General features: G+C 58.6%; 1 protein-coding gene across 3 annotated transcripts in view; it reads left to right on the forward strand.

Moving 5' to 3' along the window:
- Window positions 1-11,758, forward strand: part of MED24 (mediator complex subunit 24) — an 18,133-nt gene extending 6,375 nt beyond the window's left edge. For 2 of the 3 annotated variants that reach the window (XM_030508396.1, XM_030508398.1), the window contains 20 exons: window positions 196-307; window positions 617-767; window positions 992-1,105; window positions 1,561-1,608; window positions 1,828-1,910; window positions 2,286-2,372; window positions 2,672-2,783; window positions 3,331-3,473; window positions 4,170-4,210; window positions 5,275-5,357; window positions 6,337-6,515; window positions 6,643-6,742; window positions 7,377-7,552; window positions 7,652-7,916; window positions 8,081-8,262; window positions 8,546-8,639; window positions 8,777-8,876; window positions 10,913-10,990; window positions 11,123-11,271; window positions 11,553-11,758. In XM_030508396.1, the coding sequence (XP_030364256.1) occupies window positions 196-307; window positions 617-767; window positions 992-1,105; window positions 1,561-1,608; window positions 1,828-1,910; window positions 2,286-2,372; window positions 2,672-2,783; window positions 3,331-3,473; window positions 4,170-4,210; window positions 5,275-5,357; window positions 6,337-6,515; window positions 6,643-6,742; window positions 7,377-7,552; window positions 7,652-7,916; window positions 8,081-8,262; window positions 8,546-8,639; window positions 8,777-8,876; window positions 10,913-10,990; window positions 11,123-11,271; window positions 11,553-11,687 (2,432 nt within the window). In that variant the 3' untranslated portion in view covers window positions 11,688-11,758. Of the gene's footprint in view, window positions 1-195; window positions 308-616; window positions 768-991; window positions 1,106-1,560; window positions 1,609-1,827; window positions 1,911-2,285; window positions 2,373-2,671; window positions 2,784-3,330; window positions 3,474-4,169; window positions 4,211-5,274; window positions 5,358-6,336; window positions 6,516-6,642; window positions 6,743-7,376; window positions 7,553-7,651; window positions 7,917-8,080; window positions 8,263-8,545; window positions 8,640-8,776; window positions 8,877-10,912; window positions 10,991-11,122; window positions 11,272-11,409 lie in introns of all 3 variants that reach the window. The other variant, XM_030508397.1, reaches the window with a different exon arrangement.
- The last annotated feature ends 8,369 nt before the right edge of the window (window positions 11,759-20,127 follow it).

Here is a 20,127-nt window from a genome sequence, read left to right on the forward strand (position 1 = left end):
CCAACCTGAAGCAGGAGCTGTTGGGTTGCACACAGACCCTCAGCTTGGGTTTACAGAGGTGCAGTGACTTCTGCTCACTGTGGGGAGCCCCAGCCTTGGCAGGGCCTCTGTGCTGCCGTGGGCCTTGGAGCCAGCCTGCCCTGCTTCTCAGCATGTTACTGTCCCCACTGTTGAATGCCTGCCCTCCTTCCCCAGCCTCCTGGAGCACTGTGGAGCAGTCCCTTGTCAAGCTGGGGGAGAACCTCAACAACCTCAGCAACTCCCCGCTGCGAAGCCAGGCTGATGACTGCATCTCCCTCATCAAGAGGTAGCTTTGTGCCGCTGTCTCCACGGGCTTGCAGGGTAAAATGGGTTTGAGCCCTGCTCTGGGGGTCGAGAGCCTCCTGCCTCCCTCTATGCTGGCTCCCTGCTTTCCTGTCCCTTCCTGGCTTGGACCCCTGCACCGACAGTGGGCTGGGGCTGGCAAGACACCCTGGGTAGGAGAGGGGACAGGACTAGTGGTGACCTGCTGCCCCAGGGAGCTCAGGGGTTTGGCTGGGAAAGGAGGTTGGGACAGGAAGAGCAAGGATCTGTCCCTGCAAGGCTCCAGTGATGTGTGCTGTCCTCTCCTACCTAGCATCCCCACCATGCTCTCAGTCCACTCTGAGCAGCAGAACAAGACCGGCTTCCCCACTGTGCATGCCGTGGTGCTGCTGGAGGGGACCATGAACCTCACTGGAGAGACCCAACCGCTGGTGGAGCAGCTGATGATGGTGAAGAGGATGCAGGTACAGAAGTGGCATCTTGTTCTGCTCAGGGTGAGCTGCGGCTGTGGGACCAGGGCCTCGCTGCAGCTCCTGTGCTGATCTTGGTCCAAGGGTGTGGGTGCAGCTGCAGGGAGCAGCGTGAGCCCATCAACACCTTCACAGGGGGTTCAGGGTTTAGCTGTGGTTGAGGGAGGTGCTTTATTGCCTTTCCAGCACTGGTGGGGGTTTGTCTGTGTGTCCTGCAGCGCATTCCCTCCCCGCTCTTCGTGCTGGAGATCTGGAAGGCCTGTTTTGTGGGCCTCATTGAGTCCCCAGAGGGCACAGAGGAGCTGAAGTGGACAGCCTTTACCTTCCTGAAGGTATGGCCTGAGCGTGGGCCTGCTGCTGCCTTCTCCCCACATGCTCAGCCCCTGCTGAGCACCGAACCCTGGCAGAGCAATTAGTTCTGCTCTCGCACAGCGTGAGCCTGTGGCAGCCCTCCTGCAACCTGCTGAGTATCAGCTTTGCTGTCCTGGGCCTCTTTTCAGCCCAGCCCCACTTTGTTTTGCAGAGTGGCTTTCCTGAGATGTTGGGGGGGTGGGAGGGAGGGAACTGTGGCCTTTGAAGGATGCCACAGCAGCCTTGGGGCCTGTATTCCCATAGCTCAGTGATGGGCAGCCCCAGAGCAGTCTGCTTCACCTCTTCTTTGTACCAGATAGAAGGGTTCTGTGTGTAATTTCACATACTCTGGGTGGTGATGGGCTTCCTGCTGGGAGGTCCTGACTGCAGAGTGGGGTCTGTCTCGCTCAGTCACATCCTGCCCTGTGTCTTTTAGATACCCCAGGTCCTGGTTAAACTCAAGAAGTATCCCCAAGGGGAGAAGGTGAGTCTGGAGGGACATCGGTTTGAGCTGTTTGTCATAGTGTGTGCACAAGTGACTTGTGTTTGTCATGATGGTGCTGGGGCCTGGCCAGAGCTGTGTGGGGTAGGAAATGGTTTATGTCCCAACAACCTTCTTCCAATGGACAAGGTGGTGTGGGAGGGAAAGGTGTGCTTGTGTCAGCAGTGCTCTGAGCTGAGTGCCTGGCTTTGTGCCCAGCAGGACTTCACTGAGGATGTGAACTGTGCCTTCAAATTCCTCCTGAAGCTGACCCCTCTGCTCGACAAAGCAGATCAGCGATGCAAGTGAGTGATCCCTGTGTGCAGGGCTGACCTGCAGCACTGGGAGCTTGTGGCCAGGCTGTGCCACAACCACCCCATCCTCTCTGCGGGGAGCCACGGTTCAGGGTGCTGGGGCAGCTCCTAGTGAGGCTTTTTGAGTTTCTGATCCAATTCCTTCTTCCTGAGGACCTCACGCTGCCAACCGGGCAAGGCAGTGAGTGTCTGATCCATGTGTTGGTGATGCTGTATGATAGCTGGAGCTGCTTCTGGCTCTGCAGCATCCTCAGAGGGGTGGGAGTGGGGCCAGGAGGGCAACCCAGGAGCCCCCCTGCCCTGCAGCACTGTCCAGGGCAGCAGCAATGCTGTTCTTCAGGCTTGTGCTCTCCTTTTCTCTTTCAGCTGCGACTGCACAAGCCTGCTGCTGCAGGAGTGTGGCAAGCAGGGACTGCTTTCCGAGGCCAACATGAACAAACTGATTGACAAACGGTACAGCCCCCTCCAAACTCGGGGTGACCAAGTGGGTTTAGAGCACCTCGTCTTGCTGTCCTTCTCAGGGGGGACCATGATGGACCAGCTGTGATGCTGCTGGCTGTCCTGTGGCCTGGAGGGATGAGGCTTTGCTTTCAGTGACAGATTGAGTACAGACAGTCTGTCCTCTGTCAGTGGCAGCTGGTAATGGCCTGAGGTGGTGGCCTTTCCTTGGGGAAGTTGGTGGGATGTGGTGGGGAGGAGCGAAGCAGGGTGGTGGGCTCCTGTTCACTGACGTTTCTGTGTGGATCCCGCAGGACTGTGGACAGAAAACAGGCTCCATGCTTGAAATCAGCAGAGAATGCCAACATCCAGCCAAACCCAAGGCTCATCCTGAGGGCTGAGCCCACTGTCACCAACATCCTGAAGGTGAGTCCCCACCTGCATCCGTGCTGGGCAGGCTGGTGTCAGCCCCACAGCCTGTTTCCAGCAGCACTGGCCTCACCAGGCAGCCGGGGTAGTTGGGAGGTGCCTGATCGCCCCTCTCTGCTGGACTGGAGGAATGGGGAAATCACTCCCAGCCTTGCTACACTGCCATGGAGACCGGGAGCTCCCTTCCTTCTTCCTAGGAAGCCCAGGGGGCATGTTGTCAGTACTAGCAGCCTGAGCCCAGCCAGATGTGCCCATCCTGCTCTCAGCCTCTTCCCTGCATGCATCTGCCCTGGTCCCTGGTGACTCCCCATGTCCTTTTGTCACCCTGTTTGACTTGCTGCTGAAAGCAAGAAGATGTTTTGGTGGTAGTTGTGCTGCAACTGTCTCCTGTGCTGTGCCCTGTGGTGCCTGGGCCACCCACCCCTCACCGAGGCCTCATGGAACAGCGCTGGAGCTGATCCACTGCCCCGGTGGCCAGAGTTTTACCACTGGTCTGTACCACACGTTCCTTGTGACTTCCCTTTCCTCTAATTTTGTTTTGTAGACCATGGATGCGGATCACTCCAAGTCCCCCGAGGGCTTGCTGGGGGTCTTGGGCCACATGCTGTCTGGGAAGAGCCTGGACTTGCTGCTGGCAGCAGCAGCAGCAACAGGCAAGCTGAAATCCTTTGCTCGGAAGTTCATCAAGTGAGTGTCCATCTGGATGACACTGGCCTTGGTGACCAGCGGGGCTGGGGTGGGCGGGCAGCCTCCCAGGCTCTCCCCCAGTGTCTGTATCCAGCACAACCCTGGTGAGGGCTGGGATTCGGGGGAGTCTGCGCCCTACACAGCAGCATCCCATCTCCTTTGCTTCTGCTGTAACAGAGCAGAGAATCCAAGTCAGATTGGTTTAAGGGTATGAAGGGACTGGCACAGCCTCAGATGAAGGGTGCTTACTGTGTCAGTCCCCAGACGCCTGTGTCCTGGTGGGAGCACACGCAGCAGCACGCGTGGGGCTGTGTGACGTGCTTCTGAGCAGGGAGGACTGAGGCAGCTCCAGCCTCTTTGGAGGTTCATGGTATGGAGAGAGCCATGCTCAGAACTCCCCATGCAGAGGACGCTCTCAAGTGTGGGTGTGGGGGAAAAGCAGCTTTGCTGGACCTCTTCTGCTGCAGGGGAGCAGAGGGAGGAGGCAGCTCATCCCTGCTGTGCCAGAGGGTGTCTGCAGAGCCGGGCCCTGCTTCGGTCCCTGCCTGCCTTGCTCCTCCATGTGGGACATGGAGCGGGGCTGGGCTGCAGGAAGGGGTCTGCAGGCAGGGGCACCCCCTGCGTGTCTCAGGGGTGGGAAGAGGCCTGTTGCACCCGGTGGTAACGTTTCACTGTGGTTCTCACTGTCCCCTCTAGGCTGAATGAATTCACGAAGCACATCAGCAGCGAGGATAGCTGTAAGTACGTGCGTGGCCCAGCGAGGGGGGATGGTTTGAGCTGCTCTTCCCCTGCTGCTATGTGCTGCAATGCTGTAGGGCCTGGCTGGATTAAGCTGGGACTGGCTGTGGTGCCTGAGCAAGCTGAGCTTTGCCAGGCCTGGCTCGGGGGCATGTGGCGGGGATCAGGGCTCCCAGGGACACGCTGCCCTTACATGTGGCATGTGTGTGTCCATCCGGAATGTGGGGTGTTCTCTGCTTGCTCCTTCTCCCCAGCCCACCCCATGGGGCCCCTCAGGACCAGCCCCAGCCCCAGCTCTCTCCCTAGAAGGGGTGATGTGTCAGCACAGAGCCCGAGATAAGGACTCAGACTGCATTTGTATGTGATGAAACTTGTGTTTCAGAGTGCTCTGACCTTCCATGGTGTGGGGGGAGCCCAGGGATGGGCTGGGGCTGCTGGACTGAGGCCAAAGCTGCTCTGGGGGTTCAGATGGGGTAGAGGGAGGCACTTGGTACATCCCCTGGAGCCCCTGTTGGCACACAAGCACTTGGAGTTAGAAAAGCTGCCTGGAGGAAGCTGGGAGGGTCAGGGGGCTCCTGCCTGCCTCCCTCCTTGTGCCAAGGCTGGAGATCATAGAATCCCAGACTGGTTTGGGTTGGAAGGGACCTTAAAGCTCACCCAGTTCCAACCCCCTGCCACGGGCAGGGACACCTTCCACTAGAGCAGGTTGCTCCAAGCCCCTGTGTCCAACCTGGCCTTGAACACTGCCAGGGATGGGGCAGCCACAGCTTCTCTGGGCACCCTGTGCCAGCACCTCAGCACCCTCACAGGGAAGAGCTTCTGCCTCAGAGCTCATCTCAATCTCCCCTCTGGCAGGTTAAAGCCATTCCCCTTGTCCTGTCCCTACAGGCCCTTGTCCAAAGCCCCTCTCCAGGTTTCCTGGAGCCCCTTTAGGCCCTGGAGCTGCTCTAAGGTCTCCCCTTCAGGAGCCTTCTCTTCTCCAGGCTGCCCCAGCCCAGCTCTCTCAGCCTGGCTCCAGAGCAGAGCTGCTCCAGCCCCAAGCTCTTTGTTTCTTCTCCCTCAGCCAAACCAGCCTCGGTTCGGGCCCTGCTCTTTGACATCTCTTTCCTCATGCTGTGCCATGTGGCCCAGACCTATGGCTCTGAGGTAAGTGGCCTCCGAGGGGATGGGGCTTTGGCCTGGGGAGCGCAGCAGGGATGGAGCAGGGGTGGCTGTGGCATTCCTGAGGGCTTTGCTTGTGCTCCCTTTACTGTAGCATGTAATCAATGGGAATGCTGCCTCCACAGCCTCTGAGCTCACTGGACTTTTCCCATCACTGCCCCTCTGGTTTGGCACTGGTTGGCCAGGGGGGGCCCTTGGAGCTGGGAGGGACCATGAGAGGAGGAACTTGCAGCCCCGCAGGAAGCAGCCCTTTGGTTGCATGAAAAGTTTCCAGGTTTCGACATCTGCGTGTGTTGGGAATTGAAATGATACTGAAACCCCAGCAACACGGGGAGGGAGCGGGGAGGGGGAGTCCTGGCTGGAAACAGCTCGAAGCGGATGTGCCCGAGGCTGTCTGATGAGGTCTTATCCCCCAGCCTGGCCCAGAGCGACTTTTGCTGAGCAGCTGCTGCCAGACAGATGTGCAAAACTCTATTTTTGACAAAAGCAGTGTCCCGTGCGTGCTGCAGGCTGCAGGGAGGAAGCAGCACGTGGGATTCCCAGCTTGTGTGCCCCATGGGAGCCCTCCCAGCTGGGCTGTGTGACCTGGCCCGACGCTGGGGACCCTGAGCATGGCTCCGGAGGGCACAAGTGGCCCTTTCTGGGCAGGACACGGTGCTGCCACACTTGCAGCCCCTCCAGACTGAGCATCTCCCCAGGGGAAGCTGTTGGAGTGCTGCTCCATGGGCTGTGGTCCCCTGGGGTGTCCTCTGATAGAGGGGAGCAAAGCACAGACCACAGACTGGAAACCAGTGCCTTACTGGGGGGTGACCACTGCCTGCCTCTCCCCGAAGGCCACAGGGTGTCATTGTCCCCCCAGCCATGAGCACCCCAGGGTGGGGGGCAGACCCCAGGCTGGGGGTTCCCAGCAGGATCCCTGCAGGGTTCAGGCCGTGTGTAGGCCCTGTGCTGCTTCCTTTTCCAGGTTATCCTGTCGGAGTCGAGCCCTCCGGGCGAGGTGCCCTTCTTTGAGACCTGGATGCTGACCTGCATGCCCGAGGAGGGGAAGATCCTCAACCCCGACCACCCCTGCTTCCGGCCAGACTCCACCAAAGTGGAGTCCCTGGTCGCCCTCCTCAACAACTCCTCTGAGATGAAGCTGGTGTAAGAGCTCAGCCTGTGTGCCCACCCTGCAGACCAGGAGGGGAGCACCCACCCCACCTTCCCTGACCCCATGGCTGCTCTGGACAACTGCCTGGTCCCCCCTCCCCACCTCTCTCTCCCCTGACAGGCAGATGAAGTGGCACGAGGCGTGTCTGAGCATCTCAGCTGCCATCCTGGAGATCCTCAATGCCTGGGAGAATGGTGTCCTCACCTTCGAGTCCATCCAGGTGGGCCTGGTGAGAAGATGGTGTGGAGCAGGGGCACTGGCACTGTGCTGTGTCCTGAGGACAGGGCAGGGATCCCCTGTCCTCCTGCCGTGAATGCTCCTGCAGCCACTGCGGAGCTTGGAGGCTCCTTCATGACTTGGGTGGGGAACTGATGTAGCTCCAGCCCCTTGATCCTGCCCCATATCGCCCCATTGGAAGCAGTGGGGCTGGTGGGGACAGGTTCACTGCATGGAGGAAAGAAGGACTTGGACCTTCTTGGACAAGGACAAGGGGGAATGGCTTTAATGTGACAGAGGGGAGATTGAGATGAGCTCTGAGGCAGAAGCTCTTCCCTGTGAGGGTGCTGAGGCGCTGGCACAGGGTGCCCAGAGAAGCTGTGGCTGCCCCATCGCTGGCAGTGTTCAAGGCCAGGTTGGACAGAGGGGCTTGGAGCAACCTGCTCTAGTGGAAGGTGTCCCTGCCCGTGGCAGGGGGTTGGAACTGGATGAGCTTTAAGGTCCCTTCCAACCCAAACCAGTCTGGGATTCTATGCCCTTGCAGTCAGGTCCCACAGCTCTGGGAGGTGATGCTGAGATGAAGCCTGTGCATCCACACGCCAGTGCTTGCTCACCTTTGCTCTCATGTTCTCTCCTAGAAAATCACAGACAACATCAAGGGGAAGGTGTGCAGCATGGCCGTTTGTGCTGTGGCATGGCTGGTGGCCCATGTCCGCATGCTGGGCTTGGATGAGCGGGAGAAGTCCCTGCAGATGATCCGGCAGTTGGCCACCCCGCTGTGCAGTGAGAACACGCTGCAGTTCTACAATGAGCGGTGAGCTCCAGTGCTTCAGCCCTTGCGCTGTGCCACCTCCTGCCCTTCTGCCACCTCCCAGGGCCTGTGTGACCCCATCTCTCTGTCTCTGTCCTGCAGCGTGGTGATCATGAGCTCCATCTTGGAGCACATGTGTGCAGATGTCCTGCAGCAGACGGCCACACAGATCAAGTTCCCCTCCACCGGCATGGACACCATTCCCTACTGGAACCTGCTGCCCCCTAAGAAGCCCATTAAGGAGGTGCTAACGAGCGTGTTCACCAAGGTGCTGGAGAAGGGCTGGGTCGACAGCCGCTCCATCCACATCTTTGACACCCTGCTGCACATGGGGGGTGTCTACTGGTTCTGCAACAACCTGGTCAAGGTATGGGGTGGAGGAGGGAGGTGGCTGGGTGGCAAGCCTAGGACCGCTGGGTCTAGACTACACTCTTAGTGCCCAGGAGTCCTGGTTGTGCCTGGGCTGGTTGCTGTGCCAGTCCTTGGTGCTGGAGGTGCGCCCGTGCCTCTCAGGCCTGCCCTCTGCCTCAGGAGCTGCTGAAGGAGACACGGAAGGAGCACACACTGCGGGCTGTGGAGCTGCTCTACGCCATCTTCTGCCTAGACATGCAGCAGCTGACGCTGACCCTGCTGGGTCACATCCTGCCCAACCTGCTCACGGACTCCTCCAAGTGGCACACACTCATGGACCCCCCGGGAAAGGCCTTGGCCAAGTAAGACCCCGAACTCGTGGGCACTGTCTGCTTGGGGGTGGGTTTGTGGAGATGGGGACATGCTCTGTGCTGGGTTGAGGGTCCCAGCCATCCAGTTCCCATACTGGCCCTGGCACAGTGCTGACAGGAGTGGGCACACTGGTGTCCTGGGCCCCATTCCCTGCTGCTTCTCACCGAGGAGGGACCTGCTACATCCCATCCTGGTACACTCTCTGGGCTCTGCCACCTTGTGTTGCTTGTGGTGGGCTGGCAGCACCTTGCAGTGTCCCTGCTCTATCCTCAGGCTCTCTGTCTGGTGTGCCCTGAGCTCCTACTCCTCCCACAACAAGGGTCAGGCCTCTGCCAGGCAGAAGAAGAGGCACCGAGAGGATATCGAAGTGAGTCCGGCAGGGAACAGGGTTTGGTTGGAGTCTCTCTGTGCAGGGCCTGGAGCGGGTCAACTGCCCAGGAGAGAGGGGACAGGATCCCCCCTCGGAGAGGGGTTGGTGGGGCTGAACCCCCTCTAACCCCCCAGGATTACATCAGCCTCTTCCCGCTGGATGACACACAGCCCTCCAAGCTCATGCGCTTGCTGAGCTCCAACGAGGAGGACGCCAACATCCTCTCCAGCCCCAGTAAGTGCGGGTGAGGTGGGAGCTCCTGGGGAGGGGACTGACCTGCTCCGGAGCTTATTTTTGGGTGTGGAATAGGAGCAGCTCTGCTCTGGAGCCAGGCTGAGAGAGCTGGGCTGGTTCAGCCTGGAGAAGAGAAGGCTCCTGAAGGGGAGACCTTAGAGCAGCTCCAGTGCCTAAAGGGGCTCCAGGAAACCTGGAGAGGGGCTTTGGACAAGGGCCTGTAGGGACAGGACAAGGGGAATGGCTTTAACCTGCCAGAGGGGAGATTGAGATGAGCTCTGAGGCTGCAGCTCTTCCCTGTGAGGGTGCTGAGGCGCTGGCACAGGGTGCCCAGAGAAGCTGTGGCTGCCCCATCCCTGGCAGTGTTCAAGGCCAGGTTGGACACAGGGGCTTGGAGCAACCTGCTCTAGTGGAAGGTGTCCCTGCCCATGGCAGGGGGTTGGAACTGGATGACCTTTAAGGTCCCTTCCACCCAAATTCCATTAAATGTATATTGGCACAAAACCACTTCTCTTCCAGAGCTGGCCAGATGTAGAGCACTCGAGTGTTTTGCTGAGTTACCTACTCTGGAGCTTTTGCACTTTGAGGAGGTCAAGCTCTTAATTTCTCTCATCAGAACAGCTTAGGACAGGGGATGAGGTTATACCTTCCCTTGTGACGCTGCCACCAACCCAGTGCATCACACGAGGTGCTCAGGGAGGTTTTGTTAGGGCCCTGTCACCCCCAGCCAGCCTATGTGGGACCGAGGACCTGTGCTGCAGCAGGAGTGGTGGGAGGTGACATTCCTGTTGTTTGTGGCTAAATCCTGACATTCCTGTGCTGTTAACAAGGAGCTGATGAATCCCCACAGTCACGTCTGTGTCTCCCTGCTGCTCCTCTCCGCAGCACGGAGCTGTCACTGCTCCCACACGCGTTGACTGGACTCCTGGGCACTGAGTTAGGAGGGTCCTTGGTCATTGTTTCTCCGTTACCTGAACCTCCTCTTGGTTTATACAGATCCATCAACCTGCGTTTTTTGTTGGTTTCATTACTGTTGAAATATGGGGTTTTCCCCTTTATTTCACCATCTTTTTTTTTTTTTTAACTTCTGAGGCATTTCCACCTCTTCCCAGTGACATTCAGGACTTTTTTGGGCTGTTTGTTGCAGTGATGTGGAAATGCTGCTTCCTGCAGCCATATAACTTGTGATTCCATCAGAAAAGTGTGGGAGGGCTTGCTGCTTTTTTTGGTGAGCATCCTCAGAGCAGCACAAGGTGGGTCCTGTGGGGTCTCCACAAAAGCCTTCCCAGGAGATTCCCATCCCATTGCACCGGAGATAGCACAGCTCCTGTCCCGCAGGAGCAGGCTGCAGCACTTTGTGGTTTGAGTTGGATAAATCCCCTTGGTCTGCCCAAGATTTGCTGCTCCTTTTGGACATACCTCAGCTCTGGTAGGTAAATTGGACCCTGCAAGTGAGATTTGAGTGCTGTTGTGCAGCTGTTGAACATCTGTGCTGCTCTCCCCATCGTGACACCACGTTGCACTGCTCGTGCGCAGCGTCAGGGACGAGTCACTGCTGCAGTTAAACCTGGGCAGGGAGCAGCAGGGAGGCACCTCACAGCCTCACTCACGCTTAAACTTTTGCAGATGTCATTAAACTTGGTCAGACTTGGAGTAAATCTGGCTTGTGCAAGAGCCAAGTGTCACACCCCAGGAGCAGCAGCGTGTGGAGCCCTCCCGGGGTGCTCTGTTCTGTCACGCCTGGGCCATGTGTCTGCCTGTGCTGTGGCACAGAGGGACTGTGACCAAAGCAGGGCCTCTGCCTGGTGCATGTCTCTGGTGTGCTCCAGCAGCTTGTTTTGTGAGGTACCAAGGGCCGTGATCCAAACCTCTTCCACCCCATGGGGTAGCTCATGGCAAAGCCCTTCCTGAAGCCCAACGGCTGGGCAAGCTCCAGTGGCCAGAGCTGACCAGAGTGGGCACATTGGCATGGTTGAGGGGGCCAGGAGGCCGTTGCAGCCTCCCCCCAGCCTGATGCATGTTCTGCTCCCCAACAGATCGCTCGATGAGCAGCTCGCTGTCTGCCTCCCAGCTTCATACCATCAGCATGAGGGACCCGCTGAACAGGGTGCTAGGTAATGGGGCTGGGTACCACTGGGGTAACCTGGTGGCTAGGCACTGGTGAGGACCTGTGCGGCCCTGTGAGAGAGGCTTGGGCCATCCCCGGCCTTCCTGACCTGGCTTTTGGTATTTCCCTGTCTCCACAGCAAACCTCTTCCTGCTCATCTCTTCCATCCTGGGGGCCAAGACAGCCGGCACCCACACCCAGTTTGTCCAGTGGTTCATGGAGGAGTGTGTGGACTGCCTGGAGCAGGGCAGCCGTGGCAGCATCCTCCAGTTCATGCCCTTCACCATGGTGAGTCCTGTGGTTGTGACGTCCTTCTGCCTGGTTGCAGGGTGCTCTGGGGGTGCCAGTCCCATGGGACAGGGTTGTCCTGCTGCTCTCGTGTCTCCAGCACTGTCATGAGTCACTGTTTCTCCTATCTCCACACAGGTTTCAGAGCTGGTGAAAGTGTCCACCATGTCCAGTCCCAAAATTGTGCTGGCCATCACAGATCTCAGCCTGCCCCTTGGCCGCCGTGTCGCTGCCAAGGCCATCGCTGCACTCTGAATGGGCACCTTCCTTCTGCTGTGCAGGAGAGAGCAGCCCATGGAAATCTAGTGATGCTGGGATGGAACGTGGATGTGTGGGACAGCTGCTGGCCCTGCAGCTCAGACTGGACCTGCTTCCCTCTGCATTTGGTCTCCCCGAGGCACCCCCTTGCTGCTTGAGATGGACTTTAAGAGACAGAGACACCCCCCTGCTTGTTTTCTATCATAAATACAGTCCTTTTGTAGAATAAGGCTTTGCTTCATTTCTCTTTGCTTTCCTATATAGTGAGCTCAGCAACAGTGCCGGCCTCTGCACCCATGGCTGAGGAGCCAGGACAGAGAACTGGTGCTGGGCATCACCTATACACGGTGAACTCTGCAACGGTGGCACGATCATGGCAATCCGCTAGCGCTTTGCCACCTGAATCTCCATCCGCGTATTGCCTCTCTTGTGCCTGCTCTTGGGTGTCCTAGAGCACCACTGACAGAAGAGGAACGTCTAGCCCCTGCTCCCACAACCAAGGATCGATGCCCAGCACCAGCTTTCTGTCCTGGCTCCTTGGGTGTGGGAGTAGGTGCTGCATGTTTGCACTGTGATCAGTGCTCCAGGATGCCCAAGAGCAGGCACCAGAGAGGAGAGACAATATGCAGATGGAGATTTAGGTGGGAAAGCAAGAAGCGAGGGCAATCCTGGTGGCACCATTGAGGAGATCTGTGTGTAGAAGATGCCCAACACCAGCTTTCTGTCCTGGCTCTTGGGCTGTGTGAGAAGGGGTTGGTCATCCGCACTGTGTGAGCCGTGCTGCAGAACGCCCAATAGAGGGCACCAGAGAGACAGTGCGAACGTCCAACCCCTGCTCTCACATCCGAAGAGCCAAAATTGAAATATGGTGCTGGGCCTCTTCTGCACACGGTGAGCTCTGCAAAGGTGCCACCGGCAGTGCTCTCGCTCCTCGTTTTCCCACCTAAAAGTCCAATTGCGTGCATCCTCTACGATGCATGCTCGAGGCTGTGGCGAGCCCGTTGAATTGAGCACGAACGTCCGGGCCCTGCTCCCACAGCCAAAGAGCCAGGACTGAAAGCTGGTGCTGGGCCTCTTCTGAAGACAGTGAGTTCCGCAACAGTGCCACCGGCATGGCTCTCGCTCCTCGCTTTCCCACCTAAAAGTCCAATTGAATGCAACATCTACAGTGCCCACTCGAGGCTGTGCCGAGCCCATCGCATTGAGCACGAACGTCCGGGCCCTGCTCCCACAGCCAAGAGCCAGGAAAAAAAGCTGGTGCTGGGCCTCTTCTGCACATGGTGAGCTCCGCAACGGTGCCACGGGCATTGATCTCGCTCCTCGCTTTCCCACCTAAAGTCCAATTGAATGCAACACCTACAGTGCCCACTCGAGGCTGTGCCGAGCCCGTCGCATTGAGCACGAACGTCCGGGCCCTGCTCCCACAGCCGAAGAGCCAGGATAAAAAGCTGGTGCTGGGCCTCTTCTGCACATGGTGAGCTCCGCAACGGTGCCACCGACATTGATCTCGCTCCTCGCTTTCCCACCTAAAAGTCCAATTGAATGCAACACCTACGGTGCCCTCTCGAGGCTGTGCCGAGCCCATCGCATTGAGCACGAACGTCAGGGCCCTGCTCCCACAGCCGAAGAGCCAGGATAAAAAGATGGTGCTGGGCCTCTTCTGCACATGGTGAGCTCCGCAACGGTGCCACCGGCATTGATCTCACTCCTCGTAATCCCACCTAAAAGTCCAATTGAATGCAACATCTACGATGCAGGCTGGAGGCTGTGCCGAGCCCGTCGCATTGAGCACGAACGTCCAGGCCCTGCTCCCACAGCCGAAGAGCCAGGACTGAAAGCTGGTGCTGGGCCTCTTCTGCACATGGTGAGCTCCGCAACGGTGCCACCGACATTGATCTCGCTCCTCGCTTTCCCACCTAAAAGTCCAACTGAATGCAACATCTACGATGCAGGCTGGAGGCTGTGCCGAGCCCGTCGCATTGAGCACGAACGTCAGGGCCCTGCTCCCACAGCCGAAGAGCCAGGACTGAAAGCTGGTGCTGGGCCTCTTCTGCACATGGTGAGCTCCGCAACGGTGCCACAGGCATTGATCTCACTCCTCGCTTTCCCACCTAAAAGTCCAATTGAATGCAACATCTACAGTGCCCACTCGAGGCTGTGCCGAGCCCATCGCATTGAGCACGAACGTCAGGGCCCTGCTCCCACAGCCGAAGAGCCAGGACTGAAAGCTGGTGCTGGGCCTCTTCTGCACATGGTGAGCTCCGCAACGGTGCCACAGGCATTGATCTCGCTCCTCGTAATCCCACCTAAAAGTCCAACTGAATGCAACATCTACGATGCAGGCTGGAGGCTGTGCCGAGCCCGTCGCATTGAGCACGAACGTCCAGGCCCTGCTCCCACAGCTGAAGAGCCAGGACTGAAAGCTGGTGCTGGGCCTCTTCTGCACATGGTGAGCTCCGCAACGGTGCCACCGACATTGATCTCGCTCCTCGCTTTCCCACCTAAAAGTCCAATTGAATGCAACATCTACGGTGCCCACTCGAGGCTGTGCCGAGCCCATCGCATTGAGCACGAACGTCCGGGCCCTGCTCCCACAGCCGAAGAGCCAGGACTGAAAGCTGGTGCTGGGCCTCTTCTGCACATGGTGAGCTCCGCAACGGTGCCACCGGCATTGATCTCGCTCCTCGCTTTCCCACCTAAAAGTCCAATTGAATGCAACATCTACGATGCAGGCTGGAGGCTGTGCCGAGCCCGTCGCATTGAGCACGAACGTCAGGGCCCTGCTCCCACAGCCGAAGAGCCAGGACTGAAAGCTGGTGCTGGGCCTCTTCTGCACATGGTGAGCTCCGCAACGGTGCCACCGCCATGGCTCTTGCTCCTCGTAATCCCACCTAAAAGTCCAACTGAATGCAACATCTACGATGCAGGCTGGAGGCTGTGCCGAGCCCGTCGCATTGAGCACGAACGTCCGGGCCCTGCTCCCACAGCCGAAGAGCCAGGATAAAAAGATGGTGCTGGGCCTCTTCTGCACATGGTGAGCTCCGCAACGGTGCCACCGGCATTGATCTCGCTCCTCGTAATCCCACCTAAAAGTCCAACTGAATGCAACACCTACGGTGCCCACTCGAGGCTGTGCCGAGCCCGTCGCATTGAGCACGAACGTCAGGGCCCTGCTCCCACAGCCGAAGAGCCAGGATAAAAAGCTGGTGCTGGGCCTCTTCTGCACATGGTGAGCTCCGCAACGGTGCCACCGGCATGGCTCTCGCTCCTCGCTTTCCCACCTAAAAGTCCAATTGAATGCAACACCTACAGTGCCCACTCGAGGCTGTGCCGAGCCCATCGCATTGAGCACGAACGTCCGGGCCCTGCTCCCACAGCCGAAGAGCCAGGACTGAAAGCTGGTGCTGGGCCTCTTCTGCACATGGTGAGCTCCGCAACGGTGCCACCGGCATTGATCTCGCTCCTCGCTTTCCCACCTAAAAGTCCAATTGAATGCAACATCTACGGTGCCCACTCGAGGCTGTGCCGAGCCCGTCGCATTGAGCACGAACGTCAGGGCCCTGCTCCCACAGCCGAAGAGCCAGGACTGAAAGCTGGTGCTGGGCCTCTTCTGCACATGGTGAGCTCCGCAACGGTGCCACCGGCATTGCTCTCGCTCCTCGCTTTGTCACCTAAAAGTCCAATTGAATGCAACATCTACGGTGCCCACTCGAGGCTGTGCCGAGCCCATCGCATTGAGCACGAACGTCCAGGCCCTGCTCCCACAGCCGAAGAGCCAGGACTGAAAGCTGGTGCTGGGCCTCTTCTGCACATGGTGAGCTCCGCAACGGTGCCACCGGCATTGATCTCGCTCCTCGCTTTCCCACCTAAAAGTCCAATTGAATGCAACATCTACGGTGCCCACTCGAGGCTGTGCCGAGCCCGTCGCATTGAGCACGAACGTCCGGGCCCTGCTCCCACAGCCGAAGAGCCAGGATAAAAAGCTGGTGCTGGGCCTCTTCTGCACATGGTGAGCTCCGCAACGGTGCCACAGGCATTGATCTCGCTCCTCGCTTTCCCACCTAAAAGTCCAATTGAATGCAACATCTACGTTGCACTCGAGGCTGTGCCGAGCCCGTCGCATTGAGCACGAACGTCAGGGCCCTGCTCCCACAGCCGAAGAGCCAGGACTGAAAGCTGGTGCTGGGCCTCTTCTGCACATGGTGAGCTCCGCAACGGTGCCACCGGCATTGATCTCGCTCCTCGCTATCCCACCTAAAAGTCCAATTGAATGCAACATCTACGATGCAGGCTGGAGGCTGTGCCGAGCCCGTCGCATTGAGCACGAACGTCCAGGCCCTGCTCCCACAGCCGAAGAGCCAGGACTGAAAGCTGGTGCTGGGCCTCTTCTGCACATGGTGAGCTCCGCAACGGTGCCACCGACATTGATCTCGCTCCTCGCTTTCCCACCTAAAAGTCCAATTGAATGCAACATCTACGGTGCCCACTCGAGGCTGTGCCGAGCCCGTCGCATTGAGCACGAACGTCAGGGCCTTGCTCCCACAGCCGAAGAGCCAGGATAAAAAGCTGGTGCTGGGCCTCTTCTGCACATGGTGAGCTCCGCAACGGTGCCACCGGCATTGATCTCGCTCCTCGCTTTCCCACCTAAAAGTCCAATTGAATGCAACATGTACGGTGCCCACTCGAGGCTGTGCCGAGCCCATCGCATTGAGCACGAACGTCAGGGCCCTGCTCCCACAGCCATAGAGCCAGGACTGAAAGCTGGTGCTGGGCCTCTTCTGCACATGGTGAGCTCCGCAACGGTGCCACCGACATTGATCTCGCTCCTCGCTTCCCACCTAAAAGTCCAATTGAATGCAAAATCTACGGTGCCACTCGAGGCTGTGCCGAGCCCGTCGCATTGAGCACGAACGTCCGGGCCCTGCTCCCACAGCCGAAGAGCCAGGATAAAAAGCTGGTGCTGGGCCTCTTCTGCACATGGTGAGCTCCGCAACGGTGCCACCGGCATTACTCTCGCTCCTCGCTTTCCCACCTAAAAGTCCAATTGAATGCAACATCTACGGTGCCCACTCGAGGCTGTGCCGAGCACGTCGCATTGAGCACGAACGTCAGGGCCCTGCTCCCACAGCCGAAGAGCCAGGATAAAAAGCTGGTGCTGGGCCTCTTCTGCACATGGTGAGCTCCGCAACGGTGCCACGGGCATTGATCTCGCTCCTCGCTTTCCCACCTAAAAGTCCAATTGAATGCAACATCTACAGTGCCCACTCGAGGCTGTGCCGAGCCCGTCGCATTGAGCACGAACGTCAGGGCCCTGCTCCCACAGCCGAAGAGCCAGGACTGAAAGCTGGTGCTGGGCCTCTTCTGCACATGGTGAGCTCCGCAACGGTGCCACCGGCATTGATCTCGCTCCTCGCTTTCCCACCTAAAAGTCCAACTGAATGCAACATCTACGATGCAGGCTGGAGGCTGTGCCGAGCCCGTCGCATTGAGCACGAACGTCAGGGCCTTGCTCCCACAGCCGAAGAGCCAGGACTAAAAGCTGGTGCTGGGCCTCTTCTGCACATGGTGAGCTCCGCAACGGTGCCACCGGCATTGATCTCGCTCCTCGCTTTCCCACCTAAAAGTCCAATTGAATGCAACATCTACGGTGCCCACTCGAGGCTGTGCCGAGCCCGTCGCATTGAGCACGAACGTTTGGGCCCTGCTCCCACAGCCGAAGAGCCAGGATAAAAAGATGGTGCTGGGCCTCTTCTGCACATGGTGAGCTCCGCATAGGTGCCACCGGCATTGCTCTCACTCCTCGTAATACCACCTAAAAGTCCAATTGAATGCAACTTGTACGGTGCCCACTCGAGGCTGTGCCGAGCCCGTCGCATTGAGCACGAACGTCCGGGCCCTGCTCCCACAGCCGAAGAGCCAGGATAAAAAGCTGGTGCTGGGCCTCTTCTGCACATGGTGAGCTCCGCAACGGTGCCACCGGCATTGCTCTCGCTCCTCGCTTTCCCACCTAAAAGTCCAATTGAATGCAACATCTACGGTGCCCACTCGAGGCTGTGCCGAGCCCGTCGCATTGAGCACGAACGTCAGGGCCCTGCTCCCACAGCCGAAGAGCCAGGATAAAAAGCTGGTGCTGGGCCTCTTCTGCACATGGTGAGCTCCGCAACGGTGCCACCGGCATTGATCTCGCTCCTCGCTTTCCCACCTAAAAGTCCAATTGAATGCAACACCTACGGTGCCCACTCGAGGCTGTGCCGAGCCCATCGCATTGAGCACGAACGTCCGGGCCCTGCTCCCACAGCCGAAGAGCCAGGATAAAAAGCTGGTGCTGGGCCTCTTCTGCACATGGTGAGCCCGCAACGGTGCCACCGGCATTGCTCTCGCTCCTCGTAATCCCACTAAAAGTCCAATTGAATGCAACATCTACGGTGCCCACTCGAGGCTGTGCCGAGCCCATCGCATTGAGCACGAACGTCAGGGCCCTGCTCCCACAGCCGAAGAGCCAGGACTGAAAGCTGGTGCTGGGCCTCTTCTGCACATGGTGAGCTCCGCAACGGTGCCACCGGCATTGCTCTCGCTCCTCGCTTTCCCACCTAAAAGTCCAATTGAATGCAACACCTACGGTGCCCACTCGAGGCTGTGCCGAGCCCATCGCATTGAGCACGAACGTCCGGGCCCTGCTCCCACAGCCAAAGAGCCAGGACTGAAAGCTGGTGCTGGGCCTCTTCTGCACATGTTGAGCTCCGCAACGGTGCCACCGACATTGATCTCGCTCCTCGCTTTCCCACCTAAAAGTCCAATTGAATGCAACATCTACGGTGCCCACTCGAGGCTGTGCCGAGCCCGTCGCATTGAGCACAAACATTTGGGCCCTGCTCCCACAGCCGAAGAGCCAGGATAAAAAGCTGGTGCTGGGCCTCTTCTGCACATGGTGAGCTCCGCAACGGTGCCACCGCCATGGCTCTTGCTCCTCGCTTCCCACCTAAAAGTCCAATTGAATGCAACATCTACGGTGCCCACTCGAGGCTGTGCCGAGCCCATCGCATTGAGCACGAACGTCCGGGCCCTGCTCCCACAGGCGAAGAGCCAGGATAAAAAGATGGTGCTGGGCCTCTTCTGCACATGGTGAGCTCCGCAACGGTGCCACCGACATTGATCTCGCTCCTCGCTTTCCCACCTAAAAGTCCAATTGAATGCAAAATCTACGGTGCCCACTCGAGGCTGTGCCGAGCCCATCGCATTGAGCACGAACGTCCGGGCCCTGCTCCCACAGCCGAAGAGCCAGGATAAAAAGCTGGTGCTGGGCCTCTTCTGCACATGGTGAGCTCCGCAACGGTGCCACCGGCATTGATCTCACTCCTCGTAATCCCACCTAAAAGTCCAATTGAATGCAACACCTACGGTGCCCACTCGAGGCTGTGCCGAGCCCATCGCATTGAGCACGAACGTCCGGGCCCTGCTCCCACAGCCGAAGAGCCAGGATAAAAAGCTGGTGCTGGGCCTCTTCTGCACATGGTGAGCTCCGCAACGGTGCCACCGGCATGGCTCTCGCTCCTCGCTTTCCCACCTAAAAGTCCAATTGAATGCAACACCTACAGTGCCCACTCGAGGCTGTGCCGAGCCCGTCGCATTGAGCACGAACGTCAGGGCCCTGCTCCCACAGCCGAAGAGCCAGGATAAAAAGCTGGTGCTGGGCCTCTTCTGCACATGGTGAGCTCCGCAACGGTGCCACCGGCATTGCTCTCGCTCCTCGCTTTCCCACCTTAAAGTCCAATTGAATGCAACATCTACGGTGCCCACTCGAGGCTGTGCCGAGCCCATCGCATTGAGCACGAACGTCCGGGCCCTGCTCCCACAGCCGAAGAGCCAGGACTGAAAGCTGGTGCTGGGCCTCTTCTGCACATGGTGAGCTCCGCAACGGTGCCACCGACATTGATCTCGCTCCTCGCTTTCCCACCTAAAAGTCCAACTGAATGCAACATCTACGATGCAGGCTGGAGGCTGTGCCGAGCCCGTCGCATTGAGCACGAACGTCCGGGCCCTGCTCCCACAGCCGAAGAGCCAGGACTGAAAGCTGGTGCTGGGCCTCTTCTGCACATGGTGAGCTCCGCAACGGTGCCACCGGCATTGATCTCACTCCTCGTAATCCCACCTAAAAGTCCAACTGAATGCAACATCTACGATGCAGGCTGGAGGCTGTGCCGAGCCCGTCGCATTGAGCACGAATGTCAGGGCCCTGCTCCCACAGCCGAAGAGCCAGGACTGAAAGCTGGTGCTGGGCCTCTTCTGCACATGGTGAGCTCCGCAACGGTGCCACCGGCATTGATCTCGCTCCTCGCTTTCCCACCTAAAAGTCCAACTGAATGCAACATCTACGGTGACCACTCGAGGCTGTGCCGAGCCCGTCGCATTGAGCACGAACGTCAGGGCCCTGCTCCCACAGCCAAAGAGCCAGGACTGAAAGCTGGTGCTGGGCCTCTTCTGCACATGGTGAGCTCCGCAACGGTGCCACCGGCATTGCTCTCGCTCCTCGCTTTCCCACCTAAAAGTCCAATTGAATGCAACATCTACGGTGCCCACTCGAGGCTGTGCCGAGCCCGT

Source organism: Strigops habroptila, chromosome 19 (assembly GCF_004027225.2).
Source record: "Strigops habroptila isolate Jane chromosome 19, bStrHab1.2.pri, whole genome shotgun sequence".
Classification (NCBI taxonomy): Eukaryota; Metazoa; Chordata; class Aves; order Psittaciformes; family Psittacidae; genus Strigops; species Strigops habroptila.